Raw genomic sequence first — 14,586 nt, 5'->3', positions numbered from 1 at the left:
AAAAATAATAATTTCAACCAAACAAAAAAGCAGTTTCAATAAAAAAAAATTCAATCAAAAAGTTTTTTGCAAAACAGAAACTTTTTTTGCATGTCAGAAATCTTTGGTTGAATCTTAAACTTTGGGTAGATATTCTAAGTTTTTGGTTGAAATCAACAAAGTTTTGAACTAAGAGAACAGGAACATCAAGGGCGGGGCCTAAGAAGGAACTATGTAAGGTCGTATTCACACCAGCCCTGTTTAGTCCGCTTTAATCGAACTGTATCGAACAGTCATAAATTTACTTATGTCACGTAAATACCTCGCTCCATGTCTGTATAAGGTGGACATCATGACTTTGGAGCTGGATGCGCTCCTACTTGATTAACACGGAGCTGCCTCAGCCGCCTTGTGTGCAAAACAATATTCTCCATGGTTCCGCCTCATCTTCCTCTCATGCTGAGCCCATTGTTGAAGGCTATTTGTTTGGCACGTTTGCCAAAAACAAAAAATAAATCCTATAACCACTAAAATCTAACGTTACTATTGTTTGTTTACATTTTGTGAAGAAGGAAGTTGTGGTCCATGTCTTCTTCTGAGGTTTTCATGTTGATTTCTTTAGTGGTTCTTTGTGCAGCGCCCCCCACAGGTGAGAGTGGGAACAGGTTGTTTACAGGGTTTAGTTTGGTTGAGAAAGTGCAGTGTGAATGTGAACCGCAACAGAAAATGTAAGCAAAGCTTGCAGTTTTGGTCCCCAATCGAACCAAGTCTACCGGACTATCAGGTGTGAATATGACCTAAGACGTGTCCCTATTGGTTTGTGCATTATGAAGCGATTTCCTGGTGCACCCATTTCGAATATCATCAATCAGTCCTATACTGTATGCCGACTATCCCACCTCTACCTCCTRGCCAGTTAGAAGGCACTTATCAATCATTTGTATGCCTGATAATATGCACTTAGGCACAGTGGGTTTGGCTCCTCTCCCAGGATGTGGAGCTCAGGCAGTCGGCCCRGCTCAATGTCCAATTTTGCCCAGGGGGAAGCAGTCGATCTGCGACGTGGAGATCGAGGCTGTAGTCAGTAGTGGCCCCAGACATTGCTAACAGACAGATAGTTGAGTTTTCTGGGTCTGCTCAGACATGGTTCAAACTTTAATCAACTGATCTCTGTGRTGCATTAAACATTTTCTGAAACTTTTGTGTGTTTTTTGTTTGGTTTATTTGACGACGGGAGAGGGGAACTTATTTAATCGTAGAAACCCAAAATTCAACTATTAAACCAGCCATGCGATTAGGCTCAAATTTCTATCAGCTGTGGCTSTACWAAGTGATAGAATTTACCTGAAAGTTTTATCAAAATCCAAGGGGGGTTTATTTTATTTATTTTCATACTTCACAGACAACAGAGCCCTGCAACGAAGTTTAGCCCCTTCCGCCCTCCCATGCATCTTCTGTTGTCCAAGAAAGAGAGTAAACATCYGAGAACTAGGGTTGGGCGCTATCGCTCCATTTCATACCACGGTATGACCTTTAGGAAATACCAGGGTAAACAGCATTTCAGGGCGTGCAGGGTGTAGGGTGGGGGGAGATACCAAATAACAAAATAAATAAATYTAAAAAGTCAAATGCCCYTAGGCTGCTGGCTTTAAGTAACTGAGCAATTTAGTTGGATAGCACAKTTCTAAGCTGCTTTAAAGCCAGCATTGACCATAAACTACATCTCCCATAATGCATGTTGATTKTGCATGGGAATTCCCTGTAGGAAAGTGGGAGAGYTCAAAATTWAAGACAGCAGCAACTCRCCACAACTCATCAGYGAGTAAAACTCYCCTWCTTTTACTTTTAATAATAYTTCTGTATTATTTATTTCACATTTAGTCATTCATACAATTAGCTTATTTTGTGTTTATAAGCGGACGTGGTAACATGCTGTTTCTATGCAGGAAATACCACATAGAGCTCAGTTATTGTTTGTAAGCAGTACTCAGCCAAAGCAATGAGATGAGAAACATGATGTTTTKTGTTTAGTTGAAGGTAAACATGAAACGTCAAAGTTAATAACAACTGGCCCTTTGAGGACCACCATAATGCTTACATGGCCCTCTGTGAAAATTACACTTTTTTGATTGAATAATAACAAACAATTACCTCCATAAACAACTCAGTTTCAGCTTCTTCACAAAGGTTCAACCATAAATCAGCATTTATGCTACATTTTTGCACAAAACGCAACTTCTCCAGTTTTCAGTTTGTTTGAAAGCCTTGTTTTTTGTTGTTCTTTTTTTGTTGTTTTACAAACTTGATTAATTTGTGTTGTAAGGATTTTTGAAATATTTTGAATAAACAGCTTTCTGCCGTCCTGCTTCGAAATAAATCTTAACCGCAATATTTTTAATGTTCTTATCCATCTTGTCAGAGTTAATAAACAATATATGTTTAAACCTTACAGGATGGAAGTTGTTCTCGGTCCTACGTACCAAATGAGATGTTTCCCGTGCCAGTTTTGTCAAACAGCTGAAAGGCCACAAGGAAGAGGGCATCAGGGGCGCAAAGAACTGATTCAAAGGCCAGAAACTCCTGGAAAGAGATCAWTCTGTTGGGATGAGAAAGAAAAGCTTTACTCAGAACAAAAGGTAGACGTGGCTTCAACAAGTTTAAAGTTTTAACTCTTCTGCCTGCTGGAACAACTGAAGAAAAACTCACAGGTACTGAGACATACTGGTAAAAAAAAATGCACGCTAAAGCAGTAATTCATGACTAAAAGTGACTTAYGTAAAATGTTTGGTTTATTTTTGATTTTGAAAAGAGAAGTCGGTCAAATAATTTTACCTTCAGATATATTTTATAGCTGTCAATGCTGCTCAAACTCTGCAGCTCTGATGATCGTCACACGTTTTTATTTCTGTATTGAAAAAATTCATAACCGAGCTTTATTGCATTGCTAATTTTGTAATATGATTTTAGACTGTCTTGCAACTTTAACTCCACTGTTTGCGGTGCTTTTTTAAACGTCTCACGACAACAGGATAGGTGTTTACATGCAGCATCAGGCAGACACAATGTGAAAGTGGCATGAGTATAAATATGTTTAATAAACAGAAAATCCATTTTAGAGCACGGACACAAAAATAATGAAGCAGATACCAGAAATATTGTTCATACCAGGATATTAAAAAAAACAACAAAATGGCATTATCAATATTTAAAAACAAATGTTTCATTATAACAAAAGGCTTCAGTTCCACCTGTGACTGCAGCTCACCCATCTTTGGTGGTGTCAACCACYCCCGCTATCAGCTCCACGGTTTTAGGGTTGTGCTGAGGCTGTGTGTGCAGACCCAAGTAGTTCTGCACAAAGTCTCGGGGGGTCATGTAATGCTCTCCATCCTGCACCACGCTGGCATACTGCAGAGGAGACAGAGACGTCAGCACTGGAAGGTGTGCACCAAGACGTCGATTCAGATTGATGGGGGGAAAAAAACATGGCCAGAAAATCTATTGCGTGTTTTCTCTGTTGGAAGCAACCGATGAGTTTGAAAATAAAATCTCAGTTCACGCAACATAGAGTATTTTTAGCCCCTCGGAGCTTTGGGTTCTTTGAAATAATTTTTCATGCTTTCTCTTAATTTAGTGCAACGAGCATTTCATATTCACAGTTCTACAGTCTTGACCTTTAAGCTTTAAATTGTGAAGGCATTTTATGYCACACAACTGAGTCAAGCCTGATCTCAGTCGGGCTTTAAGAGGTTAAGGTCATTTATAGAGCCTGGGTGGGGTTTCAAGTTGGCACCAAGATAGCTCTGGAAGCACAAGCGGAGCATGAACCGGCAACAGAAAGGCCACGCTCGTGGACCCCAGCCAAGCGCTGATGAAGGAAGGCTGAGAGAGCGTGGGAGGAGACCCCCGACGCCCAAGTGTTTTCAYATCTACAATTCAACGCACTCGGCTGAATTAACGCTTTTAAACGAAAATATTAATTCCGAGCAATCTATTGCCACATTTCTCCATCAACGATTGTGTATCTTTTCACCCTCACAGTAGGCCTCGAGTAGTTCTTAATCAAATTATACAGGCAGCCAGAATGAGCTTCCAGTAATTAACCCCCACCCTCCTTTTTTTCTTTTTTACCTGAATATGCATCAGAAATATACAGGCCTTTTAGAACAAAGTGGGAAAAGATGAATACTTTTGAATGAAATTAATATATTTGTGACAGAAGGTTCACTTGAAYAGACAATACTGTACAAAAAAACACACAACAATGAAGAGTTTCTACAGAAAAGCATGTGAATGACATTTAAAGTGTTAGAATAAAAACCAGAATAGTCCAGAAGTATTCTGGGTTTATATGTGAGTTATACATCGGTTCATACCTTCAGAAAAATATTCTTCAGCTCATGGGGGTCAGCTCTTTTTGTAGCCTGCACCTGTAACACACAGGTTTAAAATGAACAAAAGTTGCCGCTTCACAGGTCAGCTGTCTGTCAGTAAAACCTTTTTTTTTTTTTGCGTTGATTTTTATTTCTAACGCAGGATCGATCACGGGCGACTCGAACAACAGCGATAAAGATTTCTTTCTTCGCCACACAGCTAAACAACAAGCAGCGTCGAAACACATCTCAGACACACAGAAGCACCGGAGGAGAGAAATTACAGTATTGTGAAAGGCCGGGGAGATGCGCCTACAGACAGGCTGTCAGGATGCAGAGCTAGGGGGGAAAAAAATAGATAAAAGCAGATAAATAACAGAGGGGGACTCYGCTGCTTTTTTACACAGAAGCGCTAAAGCCGCACGAAGATACCCGCTCCTCCGCGTCCCGCACCCGCTGCCTCGCCAGCCGCTTTACAGCCTTTTAAAAATAATTTCTGATAAGAAAATATTGACGGAGTCACCTTGAYCGCCATGCTGGATGTGACGTCAGCTGTAGACTAGACTGGCAGCGCACGCGCTAGGCTCCAGGATGGCAGCACGCGGGCATGACAGGACGGAGGTAGATGTTTAGGAGTCTGAACTATTTTTAACCAAGTGTTGTGTCTTTTTCTGAGTCCAGAGCACAGGGGCGCCACCAACATGGGGGGTCCATGGGGGCAATGTTAAGGTGGCCAACAGGTGCAAATGCGCAGCATAAAAAACTAACGCAAGTTCAAAAATAATGGAAGTGCTCCAATAAAAAAAAATGATGCAAATGATTCAAAAACACAYAATGGAAGTGCTCCAACCGGGCCAGCAGGACTTGAGTCGACCACCATCAAACCCCCAGACAACTGTAAGTTAAACTCGTTTATTTTTAATAGTATTTCTTATTATTCATTTCACATTTAGCAGCGACACTTAGTAATTTTCTACGACATCGTATTAGGGCCATTTTTGCAGATGAAAATAGAAAAAGATGGAGCAAATCTCTGGGAAAAACCTCGGAATTTCTGAGATTAATTACAGGAAATTTTGAGATAAAAAATCAAGGAAATTCTCAGAGCTCTAAAAATTGTAAATTTGCAAGAAAAATCTAAGAATTTCCGAGATTAAGTTCAGAAATTTTCGAGATAAAAACAGGAAATTCTCTTATGTTGAAAAGAAAAAGAAAAATTTACAGACATATCCATATAAGGCAGAAATTTGCGACATTTAAACTAAATATTTTCTGACATGGTAAAGTCAGAAATTTACGAGAAAAAACTCGTAAATTTATAAGAAACAAAAACTGAAGTTTTCTGTCATGAATTAAGCCTGTCCCCTGCCAAGTCAAGTCACAGCCAAGCCTTCACTCATTGTTTCACCCCTCCCGTCACAGAAATATCTAATCAGCGTCATGTCACTCACCTGTTCACAGCAGTATTTAAACTCCACTCTCCCACATCACCAGTGCCAGATTTATGAACGGTTTTTCCAAGTAGTTATCCAGCATCCTCATGTCACGTCTTGCCTGCCTCGTTACGACCTTGTTTTTGCTCTCTGGATTCATGCCTCTTGCCTCATCCCTTAACGGTACTSTATCGGACTCTGATCTCCTGGTTTTGACCCACGCACTTCTCTCTGGACTTCTGCCTCCCGTCGCTTCCCCTGTCGGATCTGTTCAGTCATCTGTCTCCCGGATTCTGACCCACGCCTGTGTACACCGACCACGAGTAAAGCCCAGCCCTCAGTACCTGTCTCGGATCTCTGACCACATGTGTAAGACCCAAGCCTGCCTCACGGAAAAACCCAGAGTTCGTAAACTCACTCAAGCCTCGCAACCCGGAAGTGCTTTCACCGGACTTCATCCAAGACTCTCAAAGTCTTTTAAGAGTACTGTTGGGACTTCCTGTACTCTAAAAAGGTTAGTGGCTAAATCTTCTACTAAAWCTGTYCTBGTGAACRTTCTAGCCACTAAYCTAATTCTCTCCTGTGTAGAACTCCTGATTCCRGTGACGTTTGYTTCCCGATCCAGCTGTTTATATTTTAATAAAAACATTAAAACTATTCTGGTGTCTGGCAAGTCAGTGAAACTCGTACACTCAGTCATTACATTTTCAGGAATAGCTAAAGGGCGATTCCACCTGTTTTCTACCTTGAACTACCTTGAACATCTTTCATTTGCTCTAGTTTAAAAACTAAAACACATAGAGACCTCAAACCTGGACTAGATTATTCTACACTAATTGTAGAATATTTTAAACCAAGTATGTGATTTGTGAAACATATATTTGAGATATGTTATGGTCTAGCAAAGAAAAAAAACATTCTAACTATAGCTCTGCCTTTTTACTTTCAAATGCCAACAAGTGTTTAATTCTAAATCCATTGTTTAAAAGCAATTCAAAATGATCACAAAAATAATCAAAAGTTACATTATGATGTGAAAAACACAATAAGTCCTCATCTCAGTGAAAGATGTCACACTGCTAAAATAAAATAGTAGGTAGTCTGTGACAACTAATTTGGAAACTCTCACGCAAAAATTTTGTAACAGCACTTTCTAGGAGAAAAGATTTAGCAACTGTGTCAACCAACCCCGTTCTCCCCTACTTTGCAGATTTTACATTGCCATTGAAAGTTTTAATAACATTGATTTTCATTAGAATCACAGTAAATCAAAGTTAAACTGTTTGTGGATCTTCTGCACCCAGCACTTCTGTTATGTGTTTCTGAAGTTGCATCTTTTTTTTTGACATAGCCTACTGCACATTTGCACCTGTTGGCCATTGTACAATGTCCACCTCTTACATCCGCATACTTTACTCAACAGGTCTGAGTGTAAAAACGCATTAATACATCAAAATGTATCAAAACGTCTTATTTCAAAATGACTTTTCAATTATCACCATCAGCATATTTTCAGCCAATTCAGCTGTTTCTGTAAGTAAACAAACTCTGGTGCCAAATATAAACAGGCTTCCCTAGCCTTTTAGTGTCCTTACCAAGGTTTTTTGACACATATTGGTTATACCTATAACTGATGGTGGTCAGAGGGTCCGGTGGCGCCTGTGTATGGCAGCCTCACTTCTGTCAGTGTGCCCAAGGCAGAGGTGCCAAAATTCATTACTTAAGTAGAAGTATAGATACTAGCATTTAAAAATACTTTTTTGGAAGTAGAAGTATCAACTCGAGCTTTTTATTCAAGTAAAAGTATAAAAGTACTGGTTTTAAAACTACTTAAAGTATAAAAGTAAAAGTAATGAACACNGTGGTATATATCGCGGTAGAAAACTATCACAAAAAGTAAAGATAATGTAATTTTTAGAGTTTTTTTTTTTTTTTTGCAGAAAACTAATCTTAATCAAAGCCAGCATTTTTGCTTTAATATCAGCCTGCCATACAGTGAGCTTCTGCCCGCTGAACTTATCAGCTGCTGCACTCTCATCTTCATCGCTGCACGCTCATCTTCATCATCAGAGCAGAAGCCGACTTTACATTTGCAAGATGGATTTATGACTGAATGAATGTCCACCTCTTTTTTTATCATTTCTGTGGGTAACAATACATAAAAACAAGTTTTTTTTCTCCGACAACTTGGGTGTGTAAAAACTCCGGTTGTTAAAGCTTCGCTCTGCGCGACATGCAGCGGGAGAGGGATTTATTCTCTTTACGCGTTTTAAAAAGCTATAATTTCTTCGTTTTATTTTGAACTCCTCCTGCTCAGTTGTCTCTGCACTCGCAGCCCTGTTCACACAGGTGCGATGACGTAACTGACGATAGGATGGTAGAGGGTAAATTTCTACCGTAGGCCAACTTCATATAGTTTCTACCGTCTACCGCTTATACCACGCAGCCCTAAACTAGCCCCATAGCAACACATTCCTGAAAACTTCTCTTTGTTGTCCCAAGATGTGTGGTCCCTGCTAGTTTGTAACATCTACTTCCTGTTTATGATAGCCATGTGTAACGTCAACGTCTGACAAAATTAGTTTTGCACAGCCTTGTTAATGCACTCCAAACCAGTAGGTGGAAACACGTTTAATTTGCATTTCTTTTCTTGTTTTGTTTTCTTATTTTGTGCACATTTTAAAAGTTTGCTCAAAATTTATATTACAGTTGGATGGAAACATTGCTATTGATGTGTAGCATCCATATTCTGTAAACACAGCATGCTATGTGTGACATCACATCATATTCTGTGCATGTAGCTTGTTTCAGGACTGGAAACTGTTTTTATGTGAATGAAGACCTGCACTGTAAATGGAGAGTTGAATGTAGAGCTGGGTAAAAAAATTGATTTTATTGATCTTGGATTGAATTAATTTAAATTTGGGAAAATTGATTCACAGGACATGAGATCGATTCTTCCCCATGGCGTCTTGTACGCAAGTCTGAGGCGCGTTTCTATATTTTGTCATTCCTGGTTTGCCGTATATTTACATCCAGTTGACATTCAGTGCTAACATTAGCTTTCGATAGCAAGTTGTCTGGAGCAAAACAAAAGAAACTGAGGAATCACTAACGTTACCAGCCGACTCTCCACAGAACCTAAAGGTAACAGAGACCATGATGACTTTTGTTAGCAAAGATTTGCGCTTCTACGTGGTAGTGAAAACGAAACGGGGTTTGACAAGCGGCTCGTTAGGTGCTCAAACCAAACTGCTGTATGTAAACATCTGACTGAACTGTTCTCCACCGGCATGTTTAAATGTGTTAAAGATGCCATTCTAACAAAATCGTTTGGCTTTGTTACCAATATTATTATTGTTAAACTTTAAGAACCATCTTAATGATCCACAGTGATGAAATTTTGTAGTTGTATTGTNGACGTTAACTTTAGATCACAGTTTGAAATGCTCCAGCATTTTTAAAAAGAAAAACAACGAGGACACACTGATTACAGTGCGGGGCGAAAGTGAAAGTAAAACATGGTGGTGCGCACCCATTCGGAAAAGAAACAGCTGTTGTTTCTCCCCTCATATTCCGACACAGAGGGTAGAAACAGCTAAATTAGATAGTTAAAACACATTTACAGTTATAACTCACCCTTGTTGTAACATTCATCCTGTGTTGTCCGCAAGCCCTTTCCGCCCTGTTGTGGGTCCATTTCCTTGAAAAATAAAACTTAACCAGGCACTTTGAATAAGCTCCGACGCTGATAGCCTATGTAGATTAATCATATGAGTTCACACACCCCAGAACCGAACATTTTGACTTCTGGACTTGCATAGTCGGCATGACGCTATGGACTACAAAATCACACAGCGAGGAAAAAAATGGCGGACTATGAAATCCAGGTGGCCGGAAATACATTACCATAAATGGTAGTTCCGAAGAAAAAATTGTGACGAAATAAACAATGAAACGAAATAAGCAACAGCAGATTTTGAACAAACTGAAGAATCTGACCCATAAAATAATATAAAAATATCTTTGCAGTAACTGGACAGAATAAATTAATGTTTTCTACACTCCTAGACACTATAATTGCACAAAAATAATTTATAAATGCAAAAAAAGTGCATTTAGCATGATATGTCTCCTTTAAGCTTTTCTGGAGGATGACATTCAGGGAAAAAATGTCCTGATTTGTTAGACTGAATTGCACCACAGCAGGTTATATCTGCACCCACCTGCTAGAGGAAAACTATTTTGTTTCTGAGGTTTTCTTTTTGAATGATTGTGACTAATATCTAATATACATTTAATGCCATGAGTGAACCAAATAAGATCTTTGATACTTTTTTTATAATTACATATAATTAATATGGTTCACAATTCTTTGCTGGAGTAGGCAGGATGAGACAAAAAAGTTCAAATATTTTCTGACATAGCGAACATTTACCACACATGACTGATCAGCTGTTTCCGCTTTCTGCATCTTCCTGGATATTCCCATAAGAATTACATTTCTTTCTTTATTGCTCCGGACAACATGTCACATCGCCAATACTAGTTAATATGACAGAACAATTACAACTAGCCTAGGGCTGGGTGGTATGACCTCAAATTCATATCACAGTATAAATTGAATCCCTTCACGGTAGTGGTATATATCGCGGTAGAAAACTATCACAAAAAGTAAAGATAATGTAATTTTTAGAGTTTTTTTTGCAGAAAACTAATCTTAATCAAAGCCAGCATTTTTGCTTTAATATCAGCCTGCCATACAGTGAGCTTCTGCCTGCTGAACTTATCAGCTGCTGCGCTCTCATCTTCATCGCTGCACGCTCATCTTCATCATCAGAGCAGAAGCCGACTTTACATTAGCAAGATGGATTTGTGACTGAATGAATGTCCACGTCTTTTTTTATCATCTCTGTGGGTAAAAATACATAAAAACAAGTTTTTTTTCTCCGACAACTTGGGTGTGTAAAAACTCCGGTTGTTAAAGCTTTGCTCTGTGCGACGTGCAGCGGGAGAGGGATTTATTGTCTTTACGCGTTTTAAAACGCTATAATTTCTTCGTTTTATTTTGAACTCCTCCTGCTCAGTTGTCTCTGCACTCGCAGCCCTGTTCACACAGGTGCGATGACGTAACTGAAGACAGGACGGTAGAGGGTAAATTTCTACCGTAGGCCAACTTCATATAGTTTCTACTGTCTACCGCTTATACCGCGCAGCCCTAAACTAGCCCCATAGCAACACATTCCTGAAAACTTCTCTTTGTTGTCCCAAGATGTGTGGTCCCTGCTAGTTTGTAACATCTACTTCCTGTTTATGATAGCCNATAGATTTATATTTATTTATTTTTTCTGAACAATGAAAAGATGGAATAAAAACAAGTCAAAGTGAAATAGAAATAAAAGACTTTTTGCATTTTTAAAAAGTAAGTTGTAGAAAGTACAGATAATTGAATTAAAATGTAAGGAGTAGAAGTAAAAAGTACGCAGAAAAATAATTACTCCACTAAAGTACAAATAACCAAAATTTCTACTTAAGTAAAGTAACAAAGTATTTGTACTTAGTTACTTTACACCTCTGGCCCCAGGGCAGCTGTGGCTACAATTGTAGTTTGCCATCATCAGTGTGTGAATGTGTGTGTGCATTGGTGAATGTCTGTAGTGTGGAGTGCTTTGAGTGTCCTGGATGGACAGAAAGGTGCTATATTGTCCATTTACCATTTACCATATCAGCATTTTTGCATGGACTCATTACAGAATTTTTAAAATATATACTTAATGCTCTGAGACATGAAATAAATTTGATGCTGAGTTTTTGAAAAACTTTTGAGATTTGTGCGAATGGTGGAAATCTGTGCAATTTACGGACAGTTTGTACAAACTGACAAACCCCAATTTGTTTAATTTATTGTTGGAGTGATATTAAAATAATAAAACATAAAAATAAATCATTTGATATTCTTAATGCTTTTTCATCTTTGGACCTATAAGTGGAGCTAAAGGAGCCCTGCCTTTGCAGAAACATGATTGTAGTCCTGTATGTCCCTATATTGGCCCTTTAAATGATTTAAAAGGGAAAAAATATATAGCTCTTTGAACAGCCACACAACTTTGCTAATGTTTTGTTTATACCTAGAAAAATAAAATAACAGAGAAAAAATGTAAGGGATGTAAGTAACTTTGTACTTGAATGCGAGACATGAAGGACTTGACAAAAGGAGAGACTTAGCAGATTTTCCACTCTCTCATACATCAAATTGTAAGTTTTACTGCAAAATTCTGGCAACAGCAGGTATTTTACCATAAATATCWCATTTTTACTACACTGTATCACATGTGGTCATCATAGTCATGTGATACGGTGAAATTCTAGATGCCAGTAAATTACTGTAATTTTCCTTTTTAAATAAATGTGTTTTACAGTTGCATTGTCTTTGTTTTTACTGAAAGGCTTTTAGATTTGGATACAGATATATCTTTGCAGATTAGAGTGTTGTGAGCTTTCATATAATTATTCAKTTGGATTAAGATCTTGACTGTTGGCTGGCATTGATGCACCATTTTTGAAGAAAAGTTCAGCATCATTGTTCTAAAGCTTACCAAGACATATGTTAACATTTCACTGCATCTACTGGCTTCCCTGGTGCTTTACTTGATAAGCAACCCTAATGTTATCAATTGCTGCACAAATTAACTTATATTTGTATTTCCATCGTTTTTGCTTCTATAGACATTGCTGTTTTTCTTCAGTCCACCTTAATTTTTTTAAATTTATTTATTTAAATAAGATTAGAGAAAACTAGATGTTCACAATTTACAATTTCTTCCAGTGTTTATTCATTTTCTTTAAAACATTGACTCCTACTATGACACATTTGTTGATCTATATTTTATTTTTTAATTTCAAGACATAATTTCCATTTTCTTGACATCTTTGTTGGAGTTCTTGAATGATTTSTATTTACAGCCTTTACATTTTTGTTTGTACTTTCGTTTTATTTTGAACATGYCAGAGAACAAAACTTTTGCCACACTCATTCTGTAATTTTTTTCAATTGTTTAAACTGGGGTTTTTTTTTTTTTTAGAGCCACGCTTTCTGTCAATCAGCCAGGTGCATCATGTTTGAATGATTCCTTAATTGTTTCCTTCACTTGATGGGAGAAAAAAAATGCCATTAATTAGGCTAGAATAAATTATTTTAACTTTTCAGGGTTTGTTTTTTTTTAAAGCAAGTGTGTACAACTATTACAAAATGCTTCATTGCATTATTTTTATTTTATTTCATGATGTGTGTTGTCTTTCCGTCAAGGTAAATATTATAACGATGTATTATTGTAACTATTTTAGTGTTGTGACATTTTTAAAACAATTTTTACTACAATTAAATCATTTCACTGTTATTTAAAATCTTATTTTATCATACATTTTAAATTCAAGCATGTTTTAAAGGAGGTTAATACCCAATATATGATCGTCCTTTTTCAGGAGGAGCATAACAAAATAAAAGTACATCCGGTTTTACCGGAAACACGTGACCCGGATGTTCTCCTGTTTCCGCGGGTCTTTCAGGACAACAACACACAACTCTGCGCAACACTGTGAGCAAAAATGGCGGGTAAGAAGCAAAATATTTCAAGSCTTTAATTATTTTGTTTTTACCGGAATACATTTCAGCCACGGATGAAAGTTAGCGCTGCTCCAGACCGACTTATGTTGCTACGTTAGCTTGTAATATCTGTGAAACATCTTAAACGAGCTGACTGGTCATAGCATCATGCAGCTAAGGCCCTGCAGCTGCTGTGTGCTAATGTTTCTATCTGATTGTCATGACATGTGTGTGTTTGTGTGTGCAACGCTTARACTTCACTGTGGGAGTGAATATGTTAATAAAAGGCAGGAATTAAGGGCGATTGACGCTATGAAACGCTGCTTGCCCATGCTGTATCCTCACTGTTCATAAGTAATCTGTGCATTCTGTCATAAATTTTGTTTTCATCAAGAGAACGACCACTGATGAATACTTGCTCAAGATGTGAAAACACTAACTGGAAAATTACATCAAAAGCCAGTAATAAAAGAATCAAGGGGGAGTTTATATTAAATTAATGTTGATAATATTAGGCAAACATGTTTAYTTTAATTTTGGAAACCCAGTTGCAGTGTATAGGTTTGATAATATATGAGGTAATTTATTTTTGTTGGTTCGTTTAATAAGTCAGATCTGTATGATATTTTCTATACCAATTTGGTCCTGTTTGGCGTGCACAGTGTTTATCTACTGAGATCATAAATCTATCACAGGATAAAATGAAATATCAGATAAGACGATTCCCTTTTATGACTTGTTTATTTTATCAGCAGGAAATGAAAGTTAATTAAAGAAAAGTGCCAAATCCCAGCACATGGGAATCATAAACCATCAAATGTGTGAACTTGACCTAAAATCAGAAAATTGTGATTACTCATGACAGATGCACATTCATTCTCTAAGTCTATTTTTAAAACTACATTTGAAAGTGGTACTTGAATAGCTATGTAATTATTGCATTAATTGTTTGTGTTTTATGGTTTGTCCTCAGACGTAAACCAAATGGAGAAGAAACTGGCTGAATACAAGTGTGACACCAATGAAGCAGTCTGCCTGAAGCTAGGTGGGTGATTTATTTTTATTTTTTTAATATGTGATAAACATGACTGTTGAAACGAGTGTGTGTATATGAACACGTCAACATTTTTCTCAGTAAATATATTACTAGAGGTGCTAATGATATAAAAATTTCACCAGATGTCGGTAACAACCCAAG

At 37.7% G+C, this 14,586-nt stretch overlaps 2 protein-coding genes across 2 annotated transcripts in view; one reads left to right on the top strand and one right to left on the bottom strand.

The window, feature by feature from the left end:
* LOC106512725 (calcium-binding mitochondrial carrier protein Aralar1) overlaps positions 1-4,974 on the bottom strand; it is a 22,627-nt gene extending 17,653 nt beyond the window's left edge. Inside the window, exons 1-4 of the mRNA XM_014001281.1 lie at positions 4,876-4,974; positions 4,356-4,409; positions 3,245-3,387; positions 2,460-2,575 (exon numbers count right to left, since the gene is read on the bottom strand). Coding sequence (XP_013856735.1) covers positions 2,460-2,575; positions 3,245-3,387; positions 4,356-4,409; positions 4,876-4,887 — 325 coding nt within the window. The 5' untranslated portion in view covers positions 4,888-4,974. The remainder of the gene's footprint in view (positions 1-2,459; positions 2,576-3,244; positions 3,388-4,355; positions 4,410-4,875) is intronic.
* An 8,298-nt stretch (positions 4,975-13,272) lies between these two features.
* Positions 13,273-14,586, top strand: part of hat1 (histone acetyltransferase 1) — a gene marked incomplete in the record, with an annotated part of 19,641 nt that continues 18,327 nt past the window's right edge. Inside the window, 2 exon segments of the mRNA XM_014001257.1 lie at positions 13,273-13,397; positions 14,362-14,433. Of these exon segments, the coding sequence (XP_013856711.1) occupies positions 13,391-13,397; positions 14,362-14,433 (79 nt within the window).

Source organism: Austrofundulus limnaeus, unplaced genomic scaffold (assembly GCF_001266775.1).
Source record: "Austrofundulus limnaeus strain Quisiro unplaced genomic scaffold, Austrofundulus_limnaeus-1.0 Scaffold9, whole genome shotgun sequence".
Lineage (NCBI taxonomy): Eukaryota > Metazoa > Chordata > Actinopteri > Cyprinodontiformes > Rivulidae > Austrofundulus > Austrofundulus limnaeus.
The sequence above is the reverse complement of the archived record's forward strand: the minus strand, read 5'-3'. Positions and strand labels throughout refer to the sequence as shown.